General features: G+C 37.7%; 1 protein-coding gene across 1 annotated transcript; it reads left to right on the top strand.

The window, feature by feature from the left end:
• Positions 1–233: 233 nt before the first annotated feature.
• On the top strand, positions 234–2,613 carry mis12 (MIS12 kinetochore complex component). The gene is made up of 2 exons (XM_041984696.1): positions 234–666; positions 1,368–2,613. Exons 1-2 carry the CDS (start codon positions 262–264, stop codon positions 1,641–1,643), a joined length of 681 nt encoding a protein of 226 aa, XP_041840630.1. The 5' UTR covers positions 234–261; the 3' UTR covers positions 1,644–2,613.
• Positions 2,614–23,861: the final 21,248 nt, after the last annotated feature.

The raw sequence follows: 23,861 nt of genomic DNA, 5'->3' as shown, positions 1-23,861 counted from the left end.
ATGACACCTTTAAATATGAATTGCATTCATTTCTGTGTCAATTTTAACCTTCGCAAAAAGATCAAGACACATGCTGCATTTTGGTCAGGAATCTTGACAATATATATTTTTATATAAATATTTTATCGGTTTATGATCAACAAACATTACATTGGTAAGTAACATGTATTACCAGCTGGTGGCAGCACTGCGCAGGTTTTAGTTTTACCTAAAAAAAATCTCAAGAGGAAGAAGAAGAAGAAGCACCGACATTGATTAAACATGGCGCGGGAAACCGAGGAAGCGATGGAATCAGTGGACGAAGAAATGGATCGGTTTTCTCCATCGTCTTTGAAATTGTACGAAACTCAATTTTTCGGCTTCACCCCACAGACCTGCATGTTACGGATTCACAGCGCTTTCCAGGACTGCCTGTGCGACATTTTACCCGTGGTAGAGGAGGTGTGTGTCAGGCAATTGAGAAAGGGCGAGTCTGACGGGGCCGAGGAGCTCCTTCGAACCCGGGCCAGAGAGTGCAGCCGGAAGCTACAGCAATTTCTAGAGGAGCGCTTCAAGCAGCTTTCAGAGCGGATGGAGGCGCTGCTGATGAACCGCTGCTTCGCCGTTCCCCCCAATGTTCTGCTGCCCGAAGACCAGTCACACAAGAACTACCCTCAGGACTTACAGGTGGGTGGAGACTCAGCTGTTGGGTGTTTTCATCACACTGGATGATATAAACGTCCTGGAACTGTCTCCCTCTTTCTGTGAGGTCTGTCAGAACCTTGAATGATTTAAAATCTCTTTTAAAAACTCATCTTTTGGCTTTTAACGCCAAAGAGCACGATCATTAGGCCAGGCTTTTTACTATTTTTTCTCTCTTATTGATTGTTTTATTGTTGTTTTGATGTTTTTATGTATTGCTATTTTACCCGTGCAGCACTTTGGGTACCTTTTGGTATGTGAAAGTGCTATATAAATAAAGATTTATTTGATTTGAAACGTCCGAGAAGCTGCTGATTTATTCAGCAGTATGTTGACATTAAACTAATTGCGTTGTTTGTGCTTATTAGTCTTTGTTACTGTGTACTACGTTTTATATAGACATGCAAACGTTTATGGTCTTTTAGTGTTTTGTTTTAGTCTTTATTTTGTCCTTTAGATAATGTTATGTCATTTTAATTTTTAAGCATCTTTTTGTGTGACATTCTGATTGTTTTACATATCAATAACACACATCTAGATAATAAAACAAAAATAATGCTTCCTAACCATTTGTTAGGGACCATCTGATTGTCTAGATGAGCTGCTTTCTGGATGTAGTTCTTCACAGCTATACCACTATCTGCATACATATATTTAAAAAAGTTATTTGATTCTATTCCATTCAGGAGGTGTTAAGGCTTGAAACGTCCATTGCAGATATCCAAAGAGCCTACGAAGCTGAAGTTTGTGCCAGACAAGCCCTACTAGCTGAGCTGGAGGAGCAGCGGGAGGTGCAGCAGCAGCTGGAGGGCATCCTGTCATGGGTCAGAGAGCTTCAGGCAGCCTGGGTGAAGGAGGGTAACGGCAACTTCCAGGAAAGTTTCCGGCTGGTGATGGAGTCTGTAAAAAAACTGCAGGTTGCTGTCAGAGAGGTGCTGGCCTGCAGCAAAACCTCCAGCTGAAAAGATGTGTGAGAAGTAATGTGTATAATAAAGACATTTCTGAGTCAGTTTAATTGATTTGGTTTTTAATATTGATTTGATTTATCTCTTCACAATGTTAAGCATTTTGTAGCACAACTTTTATTTGGTGCTTCAGTGTAAGTGTAATACCCAACAGAGGGTGTTCTCTGCATGTAATCACAATTTATTTAGCTTGTTAAGTCCATAATTGCAGTCTGGGTGTGAGAGCAAAAAAAAAAAACATTGTATGTTAAACTGCATGAAAACATTTTCAGGTTACAGCTTCTGTGGTCAGACATAAGTGAATACACGGAATATTTTTGACATTGAAATGTTTTTTACTAATATTTTGCCAACACAAGAAAATTGGTGACTGATGAACAATAACCTTCAGCTGTATTCCCCTCTAACTCTTTATCTTTCTGCAATACATTTAAAAATGTTGTAAGGATTTGATGATAGCTGATTCACAAACCCTCTATATTTTGTTGTATTATTTGATTCATAGGTCTGTTAGTCCGACATGTAAGTTAAACTATATATAAAGTCCCTTCTTTGCTTTCTTTGAGACATGTCATGAAATTATAGTTATTGTGTGTTTCTTAGATGTGACATCGTTAGCCTCAAAACACAATTGCCTTAGTTATTTAGGGTAAATTGTGATATCTATTACTCTCCTAATGTGCTGTTTGCATCATTGAATATAAAACTTTAAAATATGACTTGGGCAATTGTGGTATGAGACTAATGCTATATTATAAAATTAATGTTTTTATTATTAGTTTTGTTTTGTTTACTGGAGAGCTTGTGTATTAACTGCACCATGTACTAACTTTGCTCTGTAATCACTAGAGGGCAGCATATGCATATCATAAGCATTGTATTGTCCTAACATGCTCCATCTGAAATGCTCAAAGGTGACAAATGGTAGGAAAATGAGGATTGTAAATAAAATCATATTGATTTGAAATTTACTGTGGGCAGAGGCTCATATTTGTGTAACTTTTGCAGCTGGAAAATGTCTCTTTTAAAGATGATTCCTCTTTTTAAATTAATCTCAATTACTTGAAGGGTGAAAGCTATTTTAATGTTTATAGTTTGAAGCTCTTTCTGTCTGACAGGTGATAAACAACCCATTATTTATAGATAATAACAGTAAGACCTGCATACATGGGAAATGATTTATCACATGGTATTCTAATGATTTCATTTGTAGTGTTGCAGATAAAAGATATGACTATTGCAGATGTCGGCTTTACAACCCCAGCAACAACAATTAGAACAGAGAGAAAGTACATAAACAACAACAGACAGAATAAATAGTCAACATTTGTTTTAACATTCTTTGAATGTGTGTGTTTGCCAGTTGTGAAAGACTTGAGAAATGATCGGTCCAAATGGAGAGGTGTGAGAACTCCTGTTTTCCTCTGTTAATGATACCATCAGCCATAATGATCTTACAGGCTGTATCTGTGTTTCCTCAGAAGAGTTTATTTTGTCATAAACTTGAATAAAACGTTTCAGATCAGGAATCAGAAACCACAATGACAACTATTCGCTGTATAATTAATGAACAGCCTAAAAGATTTCAAGCAAAAGAACAAAATGACAGCATTTTCCGATACAAATAGAGTTAATACAATACTTTATACATTTTTCTTTTTGCAAAAGTATCATTTTTATGTCCAATCCTGAAGCAGTGGTCTGTGGTTTCTGCGACTGACCTACTTTTACATACAGTCTGCAGCACACACTTCTGCACAGATACACACACGATTACTGGCTGCTAATAATGTTGCTTATGACAAAATAGCTGGATGGTATATATGCTACACGTCCTATAACCAGCTTCAGAAATGTTAGATCAAGCTGAACAAAACCAACATATTTATTATTTTAGAGAAAATCTTTTGCCAGTGATGAATGATTTAACATCATAATATGCTTTCCATCCATCCATATACGTCCACCAAGTTTTCACAGCAGCCTCTTTCTGTCCCTCTTTTAGTTCTTGGTTATTCAAGGACATCAGTGCCATTTGTCTGGTTTTTGGTGGTGTCTTAATTCAGATTATAATCTTAAATAGTTGACAGTGTTTCACATCTTTACCGTGAAAAGTGTCTTGGTTGCTTTTGCTGTGTCTCCTGCTGAATGATAAAAATTCTTTTGAGTTTTGGTGCGTTTGGTTGAATGTGTACAGTGGTCTCTTCCAAAATGGCATGTGTACCAGTTACAGTCAGACAGAGATGTCAACATATTTGTAAAGGTGATACACAGACATTGCACACATATGGTCTTTTTTTGTCTACTTTTCCCTTCAATCTTTTAATGGGGCCTGACTTCTGTTGATGCTTTTCTCCATACTCTACTTGCTTGTTTTTGTATGTTGAATGCAAGTCAAGGCTTCCTAATTTTGAGGCTTACCATGGTTCTGCACCTTGTGGTGGATCCTCTAATTTATGGTCATAAAGCATTTACAACTAAATCCCAGGAAACAAATTGACTTCATGCCAGGTCATGAAGTCAATTTTCCTCTCCAAGAAAACAAGTTTTTGTTAACCCTGAAGACTCATTTGCCATTTTCCAGCTATTTCCAGCTATAAATTGTTCACATATTTACTCCTAATACTGAAAGAAAGCTCCATAGCATCTCATAACGGCTCTATAACTCCTTTGTACATAAATTAAAAATTAAGGATACACATCTGCATGGAAAGTATTTGTAAGTTAATATTTTACAGTTTGAATCATTTATGATTTATACACTGTGTTTTTAGAGGAAAATGCTCCACTCAGTGTTTTCCATATTGATATAAAATGAAAGCTGTCTATAGTCTCAGGGCATGTAGTATTGTGAGTTTTGAGATCATGGGAGTTTGAATTTATGGTGCTTTTTGGAAAGTATCATTAGTATTAGGAAAGTCTGTTGTAAGTTGTCGTTGAAAGCCTGTTGTGTGTAACGCTGTACCTCTTAATACCCATTAAAGATGCTGTCTAACACTATGAGGACAAGGACACAGCTGTTTGCTGCCATCTCTAAGTGTATGTCTAAAATATGTTGTTAGAGAGAAAAATAAAGAAATACAAAGAGAAAATGAACATTTAATTCACTAGAGAAGGAACCAAACAAGCATAAGTGAATTTATTTGAAGTGAAAGTGTTCAGGTTAGATGTAATGGAAATATTCTATTTTTACCAGAGAGAAATTACATGTTTGTAGTAGTTTTTTGTTTGTTTGTTTGCTTTTAAAATCAAAATAATAATAATAATGAATTAGTAGCTTTTAGTGCTTTGTTCTGGAGGGTGATGGCTGCTGGAAGGAATGATCTCCTGTTTCTTTCTGTCTTCCAATGGACTTAACGAAGCCTCTCACAGAACACACTCTGTTGTTTCCTCAGTGTTGTGTAGAGGAAACAGAGGAATTATGTTCAGCATCTTGTGCAGCATTATTTTCTAGACAACCAACTCCAGTGGCTCCAGCATTATTCCCAGCACAGAACCAGCCTTCTTGATCTGTTTGTTCAGTCTCTTTAAGTCTCTGGCTCTGATGCTGCTACCACAACAGATGGCTGCAAAGCTGATAGCACTTTCCACTTATAGAAGATCTGTAACATCAATGTGCAGACATTGATTGATCATAGCTTCCTTAAGAAGTAGAGTCTACATGTCCCTTCTTGTACACGGGCTCTGTGTTGCATATCCAGTCTAGTCTGTTGTCTAGCTGAACCCCAAGGTACTTGTATTCCACCTCCACCTCTTCTGTGTTTGCCTTGTTTACTCCTGTTCTTCCTGAAGTCAACAATCATCTCTTTTGTTTTGTTTGTGTTCAAGATGCAGTGGTTATTTCTGCACCATCTCACAAACTGACTGATCAGATCTCTGTACTCATCTTCTTGTCCATCACTAATACCCCACAGCTGCAGAGTCATCAGAGTATTTCTGTAGATGACAGGACTCGTCGCGTTGTACTGGAAGTCTGAGGTGTACAATGTGAAGAGAAATGGTGAGAGTACAGTCCCTTGTGGCGCTCCAGTGCTGCTGACTACCATCTCAGACACAAAACCTTTCAGTCTCACAAACTGTGGTCTGTTTGTTAGGTAGTCATAAATCCAGGTGGTTGTGGAGGGATCCACCTGGAGTTCATGGAATCTTTTGCATAACCGAGCAGCTAAATTGTATTAAAAGCCCTTGACAAAGAAGAACATGATCCTCAAAGTGCTGCCTGATTGGTCCAGATGAAAGTGAGCTCTCTGAAGCAGGTAGATGTTGGCGTCTTCAACCTCAAGCTCAGTTCAATAAGCAAACTGTAATGGATCCTAAAAGGCGTTCACTTGCTTATTGAGGTGAGCCAATAACAAGCTCTCTCTCAAGGACTTTCATGATGTGAGATGTTAGGGCAACTGGTCTGTAGTCATTTGGTTCAGATGGTTGTGATTTTTTAGGTTCTGGAACAAGGCAAGGTGTTTTCCACATCCCAGTAAAAACAAAATAAATAAATAAATAAATAGAGACAAACAGAGGCAGTCTCAAGTAGAAATATTTAAAAAACACATTTAAAAACACATTTAGAATAATATTATCCTTATTGTTCATATCTATTATAGGTTTCATTGCTGTGTTTGCAAACCAAGACCACATTACTTGAAGTTCCACTTTCCTTTTATCTGAGCGATCATTCTGCTGGTAAAACAGAACACCATTATATAGCTTCTGGACTCTCTCTGGGTCTCATAGAGACAAGTGCTCTCCATCATGTGAATTAGTTCACGGTTTGCTTTCTTAATTTCCCGTTTGACTGATGCTCTTTTAATCATATAATCTCATTGTGCATTTTCTTCTGACATTCTGGTGGAAGAACGAGTGCCCCCTGCTGATGATCTCAGTCACACAATGCTAAATAATTCATTATCAGTAGTGGGTGAAATGCACATACATTCCTCATTTACATTATTTAGAAATTTGAATTGAATTTAGAAAACATTTGACCACTTAATGGTCAGTGGGAGTGAATTTCCTTAAAAACATAGCCATATACATACTGATGTATTTCAGTATGTGCACAATTTTAGAGGTAGAAGATATGTATTTCATTGCATGAGTGTATCAGCATGCATACTTGTATGAGCTCATGTGTGTACCTGTTGGACTTTGTGATTGTACTAGTGTGTGCATGTGTGTGTGTGTGGTGTGTGAGCGTGTGAATCCACATTTGTGTGTGAGTGAAGACAGCATATGGACAGTGCCCTCCTTCCTGTTGGGAGGGGAACAGTGTGGTTTTCTTTGAACCACAGCTTGACCTCTGATCTCTTAGGATCACACAAAGAAAGCGAGACACACACAAACCCAGATACCTACACACGTACGTATACATACGTCCACCCTCAGCCCACCAGCTGTCCTCATCGACTGAGTGTCCCACACAGAGACAGAAAAGAGAGAGAAGGTGAGAGTGACAGTCAGATGGGGAGACAGGATTGTTTTCTCAGGCTGTGAGAGAGTAACTCTGGAATTCACTGACTTTTCTAAACCCACGTGTCACCCAGCGGGGAAACCAACACTGGGCAGCAGAACCTCTTTTCCTACTTTAAACAAGTGCAGGTTACTGTGACATCACCAATTAGGAGGAAAGAACACAGACATGAACAATTGTATGCAGCGCTGGTCTTTCCTTTTAGCAAAGTAAACAGAAAGAGAGCAGACAACAAAAGATTTATATTTCCATTTATGCTGATTATAGGATGTGTCATTCTTTTTATATGCGCAAGTACACACTGATCAAAATCTGACTTAAGATTAGAATTATTCTAACAATAATATTTTTTATTTATTTTGAAGACTCGTAGGTTTTAAAAATATACAGTAATCCCAAATTTGATTCCACTTTAAAAACAGCCTTATGGAAGCAAACCATTATTTCGATAAATTATTTGTAAAAAAACAAAAAACAAAGCAAAACAAAAAACACATTCACTAGAAGAGCTGAGAACAAACCATATCAACACTAATGCATTCATCTAGTTTCATAACATGATGTGATTGACATCTCTCTGTTTAATACTGACATCAATAAACTGTACACTTGTACTCTTTTTAAGTGTACTTTATAAGTTGGTGAAATAAATTAAATGTAAAATATTTTATTAATCCTTAGAGGTAAATTATGAAACTGTATTATGTTTTGCTTTGTTTTTGTTGTTGTTGATTAGATATTATTCATTAATTATCAGCCCAAAACATTTGTCATTAAATTCTTGCTCTGGATGGTGATTGTTATTGATAGAAACAACCTTATGTGCAGTACCTTTGATAAGATATGCTTTGTCATCATTGCAGGCTCAATTACATTTTGGTACAGCAAAGGCCCAGAAACCATATATCTATGAAAGCTTCTTGTTACCTTTATTCAACCAGGAATAAGTCTACTGTTTCTTGAGCCATGTTGCTCACAAAGTGGCAGTTTGTATACAAGTAATTAAAACAAAAAGAACTGCATATCTTAAGCATAACGTTTTTAATGTTGATTGATTGAAAATTTTATTTAAACAAAAGACAAAAAAACAAAAAAACAAACAAACAAAAAAAAAAAAAAACAGGAAAACAAAACCAAAGGAATATACAAAAGAAGGGAACGTAAAATAATTTTTTTTTTATGTTTAACTAAGGGTCACCTGCTTGCTTGATTGGGCCTGTCCTGGTGGATCTTGACTTGCATTCTCTCACTTGGCAGGACCCAGTCCTGGTGGCTATAAAATGCTTGTTTGACCTTGATTTGTCTCTGCAAAATTTGCCATACAGTCATAGTTAGTCCATGTAGTGTAAACCTGATAACTGTCAGAAACATACAAATGACAAAATATAATGCACATACCTCTTTATTTTTAGATTTGTGTGATGTTTAAGTTGATAATACACTGTTTTAACACTGCAGATAAGACAGACAATTAATCTGCTCTGTAAAAACTAAAACTATACCCTTTTAATAATAGTCCAGTAAATTGTAAACATCTAAGATTTGTCCTGGGACACCTGATTTCAGCTAACCGTCACAGACATCCAGATGCTCTGAAAACTACACAGTTGCTTACTTGGAACTCCTCAAAAGACTGAAGAAACAAAGAGTCAACCATCAGTTTTTAACTGTCAATACAGCACACCGCCCTCCTCAAACTACAGTCCTTTTGTATTGCCTTCTAAATGCCTTTCCAGTGAATAGTGGCCACTATCAGAGGGGAAAAAAGAAGATAAAGAGAGCAGCAGTAAGAAGAACAGAAAGAGAAAAAGCATAGAGGTGAGGTGAGAGGACAGAAGGAAAGAAAAGACGAGGTAAGAAGGAGCAGAGCAGCAGCTGGCAGGTGTCAGGAGTCACAAAGGACCATCTGTCCATCGAGTGCCATCTCCACACACACTCACACACACACACACACACGCTAGATTAAACTTTCTTGCTCAAAACAGTGTGCCTCAACATGACAGCTATCTCGTCATTCTGCTTCCTTTCTAGTACATTTCATCTTCACATATAAATGACTGTTTATTCTTATCCGTTGACTGACTGGTTCACCCCTATGTTCGTCAGCATTTTACAGTGAAATACATGCTTGCAAAATCTTTGGATTGAGCTCAAGTGTTCTTTCCTCAACAGAGTCAGACTGACAGTCCAGAGAGAGTCTAGCAGATACTGTGACGATGAGAAAACAGGGAATGTGGTAAACCTTGACTGTCTGTCTGTGTGTGTGTGGTATGTTGCTTTTTTCTGAACTGAAATGCCATTAGTACTAACCTAGAGAGACTTGTGCACACACACTGTGCTGACCTCTGACCTTTCACCTCAAACGATATCCCTCTGGGGAGTTTTTAAGAGTGTGAAGAGCTCTGGGATGACACATGTTAAAAACTTCATGCATGCAACAAGAGAAAACTCAAGAGAGTAAGGAAACTACCTTGATATTGACTCATCAAAGTCAAGAACATGAATGAAGTTGACAGAAAATGATCTAGACTCTGTATTACAGATGATCCCAAAGATGTTTAGTAATTTTAAAGAAGCACCACAGGAGATTTTCTTAGTGATGCGCCCTGTAGCGATTCAGCATCCATCTTGCAACCTACCTGCACTGTTTCATTACTTGTCTCTTGCTCTGTCCCTTTTTATCTTTCTTTTCCTCTCTTCCTATGATAATGTCTTCTTGCATTTCTTTGCTGAATGAGCCATGGTGTATATTCAAAATGACCAGTGTGTTTATATTTGCTTCTTAGTGCATAACACTGTGCAGAAAGTAAAACTCGGCTGCTATGTCATGCGGCCTCCCAGAAGAAAAAGTGGGCCACAGCAACAACTCAAGAATTGTGCATAATAAATGTCACTTTGCCATTTAACAAGTCAAGAACGCAGAGTTTTAATTTTGGAAAGTTGCATAGTGTGTCTTCAAGCCTCCACTCAGACCAGAGAAGTTTCTTTGCAACAAAGTTGGACCATTTTACAGACGACCTTGTTTTCTGACACTAGTTTGCAGTTGTGTCAGTATGATTTATGCTCACGACCTGGTGCACGACTTTACCAAATGTGTTGCTGTTTTTCACTTTTGGGAGGCAGACAGGGTGGCCGAGTATACATTCACAAACACACTAGAAAAAGCAGAACATGTCCTTTTAGTAGGTTAACTACTAAAAGCATGTGTTCAGATCTTAATGTGTCCTAAGGATGCTTTTACACATGTACTTTGAGCTGTCCACTCAACCCCAATTCCTAAAACTTTAGGGTTTAAAACAGAAATAAAATGATGGAAAATTAAAATCATATGCATTAATTAAAAAAAAAACAAAAAAAAAAAACAAACAATATTTTATTCACCATAGTAAATATAAAATTTGTTGAAAATGAGAAATTTTACTTTTTCATAACAGGCTTCATAATCCCTCTGCTTTTGATCTGGGTCTCTTACAAGCACTTGTAAAACCTGTAATTACTAGCCATGGTGTGAAAAGGGACAGTGATGTTAAACTTGACAGGCAGAATAATTGTGTAGTGAAATCCAGTTTTTATCACTCACGGCTTTTATTGAAGATTAAACCAGTTTTACATTTTAAACATCTTGAATGTGTGATTCATGCTTTTCTTACATCTTGGCTGGACTACTGTAATGCTCTGTATGCTGGGCTCAACCAAACCTCCCTGGTTTGTTTACATTTAATCTAAAATGCTGCTACATGCTGGGAACACTGCACTGTCTGCCTATCAATTTTGGAATTCATTTTAAGATTTTACTGTTTCTTCTGGAATCTTTATATGGTTTGATACCACCTTACATATCAGACCTACTTGAACTATACACTCCATCAAGGGTACTGAGGTCTGCAGATCAGTTTTACATGGATGTCCCAAAATCTAAACTTAAAACCAGAGATGACCGAGCTTTTTCAGTACTGGCACCCAAACTGTGGAACAAGCTCTCCACAAGTATCTTAATCTTTTAATTGCTTTCAGTGTGTTTGAGCATTGATTTATTTAGCCTTCTAGCCTTGGTAAATTATTCAGATGTCCTGGATGTGTGTAGACTGTCTGTCTTTTTAAGTATTGAAATTATGTTTTAAAATGTACAGCACATTGGTAACCCTGTGTTTTTAAAATGTGCTATATAAATAAAGTGGAATGGATTGGATTCCTAGTGTTGCTGGAGCTTTTTAGAGAGGAATGTTGCTCAATTGTTGTCTGATTTCTAGTTGAATTGTCATTGCTCAAAAGACCTGGGTTTTCCTACTTTGTGATTCAAGAAGTTTCAAATGTTTGTAGTTAATGAAAAGTCTGCACTGGAGATATTGTCAATACACCCTGTACAGTGTCATTGTCATAGGAGACAATAGACAGTTAGATAGCCAATAACATTCACTTTAGATAATAGCTTAAAATCTTTTGAACTTGGTAACAAACCACACTCTAAACTGGTTTAAAATCAAAGGAAGGTGAATAAATATCTGATGATCAAAAAGAAGTAACGTTTAAGTTCAGACCTGATTTTTTTGATAGCTCATCATGCAGATCTCCCTTATACCCTATGTTGCTTTACCCCCTCACCCTCCACCCCCCATCCTTCCTTCCACATCCAGCAGACAGAGGGCGGATGCTGGCAAACACTTCCTCTCTCCACAAAGTTACTTCCTGGCACTGGGAATCCATTTCCTGTTCAGAGATACTACAACAGCACTAAGAGCATTCCTTAGGAATCTCTCTCTCTCTCTCTCTCTCTCTCTCTCTCTCTCTCTCTCTCTCTCTCTCTCTCTCTCTCTCTCGTACTCACACAATACAAGTTAATACCTCACTGTCCAAAACTAATAGGTGATTGCTGTCTTCTGGATTCATGATGTTGAGGTCTGAATAAGTGAGGAGCCATCTGCTGCAGAGTCTGATTTTCTTGTTGCTGTTGTTGTGGTTGCTGCATGAATCTGGGACCGAGCATGCCTGCTTGCATTGCATGATGGATGCTGAACATGCTTGTTGGAATTGTGTTGCAGAATGGTTTAAATTAAAGCTCATGCTGTGTGTTTGTGAGCATAATTTATTTTTCTTTAACTCAGGGTTGGTGTGTGTTGATTGAGTTGAGGGCCTCTTTGTTAACAGTTCTCTCTCATATCTCAGATTATTTGTTTTCAAGCTCAGATTTTCCAATGAGTTTTCCTCCTGCTGTTTGTTGGTTGATAATGAAATGATTAAAAACAAAACACAAGATGCCAAATGTCCTTTATTTTTACTTTCTGTGTCAATGAGGTCCACGTCAATGGTTTTTGGCTCAAAAAGACACTGAAAAGATAGATTTTTGAGTAAAAGACTAAGTTTCTGCCATTAAATGAGGAGAAAGGTGAAGATAAGAAAAGTAAGAATGAAAAATAAAAGAAATATTCTTGGCAGGAAACAGGCATGGCTTCCTGTGATGTTAATGCCACAAGCCTGCTTAACACAGAGGACACACACACACACATACACACACACACTCCCAACAGTCTTGTTGCTAATCAGTGGCACTGTTATCTAAACTTACAGGGGGGGAAGTGTTTATATTTGTCTAAAAGGCTGGACCACCACTTAGGACTGGAAATGGCACACAAAAGAAAATCGATCAGCACAAACGGGCCATTTGACAGATGTCAGCATGCAGACACATGAACATACAGAGATCTGCAAAAACATGTTGCACATGTATTTTGCATGTCAAAAATAAAAAGTATAATCAGTTGCTATCAGCTCTTTCTTGAACTGCTTATTTTCTTTGGTATTTACGGTACAACCCCTCCCCAAAGGAATAAATATTTAGGTTTGATTTTAAAGCTTAGCTGAACCATGTGGTCAGACAGGAAACTGTCTCCTACAAGGAAACATTACTCTGTCTCTGTTGTGTTTAGAGGTGAGGTGCAAATTCAGCAGCCAAGTCTTAGTTTTGATCACATCTATGCTAAAGTTGTTCAGGAGTATCTTAAAATGTAGATGTTTTAGTGTGAGTTTGGCTGCAGGTCCTTTGCATCCCGTTTTTTCTTCTTCTTCTTCTTCTTCTTTTTTTAAAAAATGCATCTTTGTGTTTAGCTGTGAGATAATGTGAATTACTTAATTTTTACCACAACTGAAAATCAGGATTCATTGGAGACATCTCTGAACGTTTTGTAGCTACTTTGAAATGTTTTTGTAATAGTTTGTGGTGATTTTATGTTTATATTAAATTTGATAGCATCACAAGGAATAAGTTATACTGATCCATATCTTCTGTGATATAGAGAAGCTCATTTAGACATAACAACTGTCCCCTTAACAAACTGGTTATTATACAGAATGGGCCTACTGCTGGGTCAGTGGTTCCTCTTCACATTTTCCTCCACCAGTGCATGCATGTCTTTACATACAGCATAAACGAACAATAATAAGTGGGTTCATGTTTCAGTCTCTTGCTGCTTTATTTGCAGAAGACACTGAACATGAAGTTGCTTCAAGTAGCAGGGGAGCATATTGTAGCTCTTGTTTGTTTCCATTAAAAGGAAATTCAACCATACAAAGATGCATTTTGATGCCAGATAGTTTGTGCAGCATTTGACATGGTTGCTATTTTGAATTTCTATTTTAAAATCAGCAAGATTACCTGGATCTGATATGTAAGTTGACTAAAATATTTATGTCAACTTATGATAGTTTCATTACAGACTGTATTTAAAATTTTTGGTTGACCTTCCAGTGCTGGCACAGTGTTTACAAGTTTTGGGGATAAGTCATGTTGTGTATTTGACTCATATTAAGGAAGCGCAATGTCTTTGCTAAAGATGAACTTGTCTACCTTGGCCTTTGGCTGAGTACAGGCACCCTATTGGAGTTTTTATGTTGTTCGTTTGTGTGTTGTTCCTGTGTTTTTTATTTTATTGGTTTGTGTAAAGCTCTTAGGAGGATATGACTGTATAAATGCACTATATAAATAAACTTGACATTGACAACTGAACTTTGGCAAATTGTTAATCAATGGGGCAGATTTTCTCAATGAGGTGCCCCCTAACTATATCTAATTTAGCATCCTGTCTGTATTCTAAACTCTTTCCAGTCAATAAAGGTCAGTCGATGTTGACTCTTCTGTCTGTCAGGGTTGAGGCGTGGACTAGAGGACCCAAGTGCAAGTTGATGAGGCAGGAGGCAGACAGATGCAGAATAAAGGTTTATTAACAAAAAAAACTTACCACCCAAAAACTAAATATGACAAAAGCCAGACTATGACATGGAGACTACATGACAAGAAGACTACAAAACATGTTAAAAAGACTACTTGGGCTAAATGAGATATGAAGACTACAAGGCAAGGAGATGTCTTGTAGTCTTCATATCTCCAATAAAGTCCTGCTGTGTTTATTTGATGAATTAGCCATGGTGCACATTCAAAACAGCCACTGTGTTTATATCTAAGTACTGGTGTGTGATGGTGTGTGTAAAGCAAAACTCAAAGCTGTGTTGAAGTATGGTTTCTCAACCCCCGGTATGCTGCTGTGTAACAATGACTTTAGGAATGAATATAAATAATGTCAGTGTTTTGGTCCAAAGTTTTGGTCCAGTGCAGAAATTTACATGTCTTACTTACATTTAAAGCATGGGTGGCAATGTTCCTGTAGACCAGCAGGCATAGAAAAAGGGGATGCCAGGCCTCCACACAGCACATCCTTGAACAAGTCAACACAGCCACTACAAAAATGTCCAGGTTCATGGTCTTCAGTACATCTTGTGCACGGATGTGTCCACAGCCTCTGCCAGTTTCTTTCAGACTGGTGAATCAATCTTGTTTCCTTCCACCCATAATTTATTACAATCAGTTTCAGAGTCTCTATCTGAGAGAAGGTAACATGACCATACTCTGAGTGCACCACCCTTAAAAAAAAGCTTTTCCATCAAGGTATTTATTTCCCATGAACGTTGATCATAGTGGCAGGTGATTAAAAAATTTCTTGAAATCAACAGAACCCACTTCACCTCTATTACTGCTTGGTGTTTTATCTCACTACATGAACCCCTGATGTGTTTATAAAGGACATATGAACATTATTAACAACTTTTGAATCATGACAACATGACATAGTTGTTGCGATAATGAATGCACACTTCTTGCATTAAAACATTCAAGGGATACTACAAGGACATTCCTGATCAGTCATATATGAATGCATGATAAAATGTTAGCAAAACATTTCATTTCAGTCCCTGTGAGGGCTTTGCACATGCCAAATCCACCCCCCTCACAGCTACATCTTTGTTGTTTTACAACATAACAAATGCATTTTTAATTGCAAAACGACGAGGCAAATTTTGCTGGAATGCTTTGCTAGGTAACCATAAATCTAAACACTTTGATGGAGAAACCTTGTGTGAACCTGGGACCAAGCCAAACTATTGTTTTAAGGTTTCACTTGGAAAAATGTAATCCATTTTAATGGGTAAATTAACTTGTTTTTTTGTTCCAGTAGAAAAAAAAACCTCTGAAATTCTCCTGTGTGTGTTTCTCCATCTGTTTGTTCTTCTTCTGGCTTCACCTCTTAAAGTGTTCTAGACTTGACTCAAGGTAAAATGTATTTGCCATATGCTACAGTGTGCTGCTTGATGTTAACATATCCCAAGATGTTGTCATCATCATATTCTTGATGGAGTTGAAAGTATTTAGTGTTTACAAGCTCCAGCAGATAAGAAGAAAAGACATAATATAAGAGTATTTGTCTGCGAGGAAGCACACCATACAAGAGGCTGTGTTTGGTCTTAAATTGTACGGCTGCTGGTGTGTTTGTTCATTGTTGGTCCGGCCTCCTCTCTCCCATCTGCCGCTACTCATTAGCATGGAAACAGGACCGGGAGCATTTTCACACATACACACACTGGCCATTAATCACAAGTCAGACCAGGGTCCATTCCCACACATACACACCACACATATGAAAACAAAGAGCATACACACACAGACCCACAGCTTAATTACAGAAATATCCCAGAGCACACTTTACTAGATCTCGACCACTCCTCTCGTCTCAGCGGATCAGACCTGGCAACCCAAATTTTTGTCAATCAAGTCTGCCAACCTAGTGACGTCTCAATTGCCTTTTCCTTTAAGTGATGACTGCTCCCTCGTGGCATCGTGAGTGAACACGGGAAGAATTGTTCCCATCAGCTGTTCTCCCTTTTGTCTTCATGGGATGAATTGGCAAGTATTATTGTGGGAATTTGCTGTCTAATTTGTCTGGCCATCATGAATGGCCACATTGAAGAGAAGAGGGTATTCCCATGAACTGACAGCATAAGTTTGAGGATTGCATAAAAGCAAACTAGCTAACTGTGCTGCCTCCATGGTGGGATACATAGCTTAATGTGTTTATATCCTGAATTCAATACATTGACAGAATGTATGGAAGGCTTATTCGATTTTAAGAAGACATACAACAAATAGGTTGTGAAATGTTTGAAAGTAGAAATTGAAAAAATTAAGACATTATATTTTTTTTCCCCCTAAATGTGGCTGAAAGAAGTAATAGGCTGCAAAGTGATGCACCTGAGATGCATAACACAATAACATAAGACAAACCATGGCAAAAACTTATTAAACACATTTCACATAAAAGTAAAATAACACAGAAAACAGAACAACAAAAATACAGAAAATACACTGTTTTGTTTAGTTTTTTTTTTTTTAGCTGTGACTATATTTTGTTTTCCTGTTCTGTTTTGTAAAAATTCTGTATTTTCTGAGATGTTGTACTGCTTTGTGTTATGAAACATTTTGTTTGCTGTTTAATTTTTATTTCTTAGTTGCTATTAGAGTTTCTGTTTTGTTATTGTATTGCACTAACGTTACTAAAATGTTGCAATTACCGGATTAGTAGTAGCCCTCATTGTCCTCTTTGCTTTGAATATTTTATTTAAGTGTCTTGTTTTGCCAAATTCTGTTTTTCTAAGATGATGAGCTGTTTGTTATTGTGTTTTCTGTTTAGTGGTAGCTGAATGGCAATTGCATTGCAATTTTATTTATTTATTTATTGTTTCTAAAATGTTGAGTTTTGTGAGTTTCTAGAAGGTTGTATTTTTGGTTTTGTTTTTGCATATTGAATCATAGTGTCAGCTACAAAGGGTAGCTTTTTGTGACACCAGAAATAAGTTGTCTAATTTTTAAAGTCCCTTATACCCCTCTCTACTACATTGTGCATGAGCACATTTTATGTAAATCATTTTATTTTAACACTGTTTATTACACTCAAATCAGTTTTATTATTACATTTCACTGTGACTAAGAGGTTTTATGTAATTTGTGTTTTCACTTGGAGCGTTACTTTTTCAGCCATCTAATATATGAAAAAACCCTCACTTGTCCTCATGTTTTATTATCTGATGAATGAGGCCTGAACATCCCATTTATATACATTTTGTATTCGCACATGACTCATATTAAAGTGACTCTTTGTGCCTTTCTTTGTGGGCTTCTTCTTTCTACATTAGCAGAGTAATTTATCACATATTTGTATCTGAGATATGATATCATAATTTAAAGACTCGTGACAGGACATTATAATAGGCAGCTCAAAAGTTTAGAGGGTTAAAAAGAAATTCAACCACAATAGCCAACTGCAAATGTGGGACCAGCCTGCTGTGCTCTGCATCACTGAACAAAGAAGCATCATTCTATCAAAAGCAGGTAAAGCTGCTGTCTCTTCTCACCTGCTGCTAAAGAGCTGAACACAATTCAAGCTCATCAGAGAGCGATAGAGAGAGACATCTGCCGTTTCTCTATCTCTGTCCCCTCCTGTGTGTCCTCTGTGGCAACATCTGCTTCCTCTGCTGCTCTTTCCCATCATGCAGTGGGCGTGTCCTTTGTGTTGCCCCCAGCTTCATTGTTCTAGCCAATCATTGTCCTCGCCAAGCTGTTCCCACGATGCACTAGTAATGACCAGAAGGTGCTGATGGGAGCTGGTGGCTCTGAAGGAATGACTCCTTCTTTACAACCTCTTTACAACCCCAGGAAAAGACAATAATAAGCAAAATACAAACAAAATCAGCAATCACAAAAACAACCCAGAGATGTGGTCAGTTTTAATAGTTCCTGATTTCCAGCTATACCCCAAAGCTATGATTTTAAAAGAAGCTGCATGATGACTGTAAGAAGAGGTGGAAATGTTATGCTCTGTGAATATCAACAGTCAGAAAGAGACAATCAGGAAAGTAGGAAGAAAGAAGGGGTGACAGAGAGAGATGGAGCTCTGGGAAAAGATCAGAGCCTGGTCCCTGGGGAGCTGCGACAGATGAAGTAGCTGAATAAGCTGTCTGTCATTGTGTGACTCAGGCTGCTGTGGTCACTTCGTTTGTTCAAACTCAACAATGGAGGATGGCTGAGAGAGAAATCTCTGTTTTCCCACAAGATTTAGCCCAAAAATCTCTAGTCAGGGATGCTCTGTTTGTGTGGGGATTTGTCCTGATGACGAACTGAAATGCTAATAATAGACAGAGTGGAGAGAGGTGTAAAGTCAGTGGGTCACTGTTATGATGCAGCAAGAAAGTGAAGACATGGGTAGAATGAAAGGCTTTGTGTTTACATAAATCAATACACTGAAAAAACAACTTCATGTCATTATTAAACGAACAAGTGGATGTTGAATTTGATTACTTTGATCCAACACATCAGTTGTCCTTTTATCAAGACACGATAAAACCGTACAAACCCCAAAAAAGAGAAATTCAAGAAAAAAAAGTATAATTTAGAGGAACCTAGAGATTAATCATTTTTACTACATATATGCAGGTTTGGGAATCAGTGGATATTGACATCTTGTATTCAAAGTGGCAGGATATCCATAAAGTTATAGCTGAAATGGCTATTCTTGAATTTTGGAAATTCTGCCCATCCTTTCATCTTGGAAATCTCTGTGCAGAGATAATACCTATTATTATAAACAATAGTACCAAAGCTAAAAAAGGACATCACAGTGGTGTGTCATCTGTTTTGTTGAAACAGGTTTGGCTGAACGAGTCATTTTTATAGGATGATTATTCACTGTGTAATTTGCTGTTTTAATTTGAGAGGTAAAAAATCTCTGTTTATCATGGACTTATTAAAAACTCACTCTGGGCTGATGACCAGAACACACATCAAATAACAAACACCGCCTGTACAGATCTCAACATTGTTCAGTTTGGCCTGACAATTCAGTTTAAGGAGTTAAATGACTCAATAAAAAAATGAATACTTTCCCATAAGAAGGCCTTCTTTGAGCAATGGGGAACATGGTTTTAAATATTTTATTTACTCTGTGAAAATATTTGTATTTTAGCTTTCAGAATAATTGATTGGTATAGTGTTGTTCTTAATACGCACACATGTCCCTGAGCTGTACTGAAGTACATTTTTAGAGTAAATGCTTCAGGAAGCTTTGGACAGTAAAAGGCAAAGCAAAAGAAATTTAAAACATAATACAATTGATAGATTTTATGACACTGAAACTGAATAAATAGTAAACAAATAAATAAATAGAATTAAGTGTGATCACACTTAACACCATCGCCTGCCACTCATTCAAGATGGGATATTGAATCAAAGATTAAATTCAGTGCAATCTGTTTCCTTAGCAAGGTAATTGTTTTCATGAACTGGTTTATATAAACTGAGTTATTATAAACTGGACTAATGTGGATCATATAATGGACTTGTTCTAATTGGTTTATTTTTTGGACTAGAATTAATTGTATTGAATTGGATTGTATGATAAGAGTGCTTTGGTGTGACTTTGTAGTGAACTGGCATGTTACAAATAAATTTAATTGAATTAAAAATTGTTTCTGGTCCCCTTGTTACATTTGGAGAGTAGTTTATAATGTCTACAAAAATCCTTTAAAGTCTTTTGTGGATGATTTTTAATTCCTGTTCAAGTATTGTTTTTATTTGTAACTTTGCTAAGGCATCTGTTAAACACTGCTTTCATTTAATTTTCATAGGTTTTAATAATTTGTTTTTTAGATATGTCACTATTAATTCATTTAGCTTTAAGACAAGGGTCTTGTGAGACACAATTTCGCTTAGCTGTATATATTCCGTAAGTATGGGAGGAATGACAGTCATTAATCAATAAACAATAGTATCTTACAGATCTTGCGACATGCCACTGTCCTCTCAAATAATCCCAGACAGACTTGATGAGACCAGGGCGCTGTGGGGGCCAAACCATCTGTTGCAGGACTCCTTGTTCTGCAACAGAACTTTTATGGCCACCTTTATGACTCTGACTGGATATGTAGGTTTATTGTCATGATGCAGAATAAACTTGGGACCAATTAGTCACTTCCACCATGGTATCCAGTGACAGATAAGACTTTAAACATTTAAATTCCTAAAACCTACTAAGCATGCAAATAAATTAATAGTTAATAGAGAGGTGACAGGAAATGATGGGGGGCCGAATGGGCTGGTGAAAATTTGTAAACAGAAAAATGGGACAACCTAGCTGCTGCAGCCATCAGAATATCTCAGTTTCGACCACTTTTAGCAAAGTACTTTTGTGCACATGTGTGTGCTCCTATGACAGGTGGCCAGTGCACAGACCAAAGTAGGGTCAGTGGCCAAGTGCGAGTTTTTTTTCTTCCTCCCTTGTTACCCTCTTCCAAACAATATCTTTCTGTCTAGCTCTAACACACACACAACACACACACCAGCAGGCAATGACATGCATGTTTACACACAGGAAAACACTGACACACAAACACACATGCACGCACCTAAATGCTCTAAAAGGTCTGCAAAAGGAGAGGAGAGAGGAGAGGAGTGTATGAATGGACAGATTAATCAGATTATAGCAGAGACACACTTAAACAGGCTGTTCTCTGGATTAGCTATGGTCCTGCCTACCCCCTGTCAGAATGAAAAGTGTAGAAGAGGAGAGCAGGCAAAGAGTGAAGCAGACAACATATCATCCAAAGTGCTTATTTAGACATTTCAGAACATATTTGCATTGATGTTTTGTTCTTTTTTTCCCGTTATTGTTATTATTAAACATGATCAAGGTTTCTGTTGTCCAACAAGAGCTGATCTAAATCCCAAAATATGAATGAAAGGTACAACTTGGATATCTTACAAGAAGGTAGAAATAAAATGTGCCACATGAACAAGAGAAACACTTCGCTATATATTTGACCATGAAGAAGTTTTGATTTCCCCCTCAGAAGTTCAAAGAGCACTGTTCTTTATGAGCAGCAGGACAGCATATGGCAGCCAGTGACCGGGGCTTTGTCTGACTATTGACACCAGATAGATGCGGAGAGGGAGGACGCGAGTGTGTGCGACTGTTCAGGGGCCGGAGGACAGCCTAACAACAACAAAGGACCAGCTTTAAGCCTGTCTCCTGTGATTTTCCAACTCAGCGAAAAGCTATTGTGGCACAGAAAAAAAGTTAAGTTAAAAAGCTTAGCATGGTATGTGCTAACAACTGCCTGCTGCCTGTGTAATACAAGCAAATACTTTCTAAGCAGCCACAGTTGCAGTCTTTGGAAGGGCAACCGTCACTGTGTCTACAGCCAGTGGGCAGGTCACTGGTTCGATCTGCTGGTCTTTCAAGTCAGTTGAGACATGACGGAAACCTCAGTAGCACAGTGGCATGCAAAGTTTGGTCACTCTGACTCAAAATTTCTATTTCTTTTCAAAGTTTCAGGCAAGATGGATGTGTTATTTCTGTTTTGTGCTATTGTAGAGTGAAAACAAGAGAGGGGGCACCATTAAAAGGTTTCAGCACTTCAATAAATTTTACTTCCCACATAACTTACTGGGACTCATACCTAGTATTGATTGTGCTATAGCTTGTTGCAAATCATTGTTGAATAGGGCTTCATCAATATTCAGACAACTCAAGCCAAGCCTCATGAAATCAAGGGTTCAAGCAGATGCCTTCATGCTAAACATTAAATTAAATTACTACAAAACAAGACCACAAGAAGATAGGAAGGCAATTTCAGCAAGCTGTTTGTTCAGTTCAGAATTAAGAAATGGTAGTATACAGGAGATTACGATTAAGAGGAGGTTTTGAAAGACCAAGAAATAGACTGATTCTGGAGTGGCTGTGCACCATTTTACTGTGCACTAATTCATGTTCATTATTTAATTTCTCACATCCTTGATTCATTCCTCTCCTCACATTTTAATTAGTCCCCTGGGCAGGAGTTGATGAGAAGGACTTTTAAGGAGAAAGGAGTTGAGGAAAACAGTTTTTGATGAAAAAGAAACACCCTTACCTTTTGAGCAGGGGTGCCCAAGTTCAGTCTTCGAGCTCTACTATGCTGCAAGTTTTAGATGCAACCCTTTTTCAATACACCTGAATCAAATGAATGGCTTGTAACAAAGCCTCTGCAGAGCTGAATGACATGCGGATGAGGGAATTCAGATATTTGTTTCAGGTGTGTTGGAGAAGGGTTGCATCTAAAAGTTGTAGGATAGTAGATCTTGAGGACCGGACTTGGGCACCCCTGCCTTTGAGCCATTATTTTAAACAGATGCCATTTTAATATGAGCTTAAATGCAGCTTTGTCTGTTTATTGATTTTTTTTCTTTATATTTTACTTCTTTATTGTTTAGTATCCACCAGATAAGCACAACAGTGTTCATGACAATTTGATTATTAATATTTTAAGTCAAATGACAGCGTGGCACAATGCATATTTCATCACATTTGCCAATAAAACATCTTCAAATGATACACCTAGGTATCCTCATGCCTCTGAAAAGCCTTCTCCGTCCTCAATAATTTGTTTTGTTGAGCTGAAATTGATTTCTAGGTTACTAGCAGGAATACGGAGAAGTGAGGAAATGTGAGGAGTACAAGTCTGAGAATGGAAAAGCATTACTGAATATAATATTCAGGTAAAAGTCAGCAGAAGAAAACCTTTTCAGCATCTTCACTGCAGAGGTGAACATAATTAATGTTTTAGCTTTTTAATCTCTTAGCTCTGATGATGGGTTGGCTTTCAGCATATTTTCACTCAATGAGCATGTTGATTAGCTGCTAACTATTCACATCTAACATCAATCTACCAGACCATGAATTGTGTGTGTGCGTGTGTGTGTGTGTGCGTGCGTGCTATGTGGCTACATGTCAATATTTAATACAGTTTATTCTTTGTACGGTTTGTAAATTTCTGATCATCTGTCATCCAATTTCACGGTCTCATTTGTGTGTGTTTATATAAGACTCCAAACCAGATGAGTTTCTTTGATGACTGCTTCTACGCTCTCAGTGGTTGCTAAATGATACACATACACACACACACACGCACACACACATACAGAGTAGTCAGGCAGGGGCAACTGGGACTAAATCCAGACTGGTGGTTTCTATCTCCAGCTATAAATACTCCTCTGCTTAAACAAGATCACACACTTGAACTTATACTCATGTCGAGAAGCTCACAGAAAAAAAAGATTCATTCACTAACATTAAGGCACAGGCATACACACTCATACACATTTGGGCTCATGCTGATACACACGAGCACACCAATCCACACACAGAAATGACTCTGGGCTCAGAGGAGGCTAGCTAAGCGGTCTATGATTATGGGGTGTGTCTTTGTCTCATTTAGTGGTTCCACAAGGAGACAGTCTTCTGCTGTGTCAGACAGACACACGTAAATACACACACACACACACACACACACACACACACACACACACACACACACACACACGCAAATACCACTTA

Source organism: Melanotaenia boesemani, chromosome 1, assembly GCF_017639745.1.
Source record: "Melanotaenia boesemani isolate fMelBoe1 chromosome 1, fMelBoe1.pri, whole genome shotgun sequence".
NCBI lineage: Eukaryota > Metazoa > Chordata > Actinopteri > Atheriniformes > Melanotaeniidae > Melanotaenia > Melanotaenia boesemani.
This window is presented reverse-complemented; position numbering and strand designations above follow the sequence as displayed.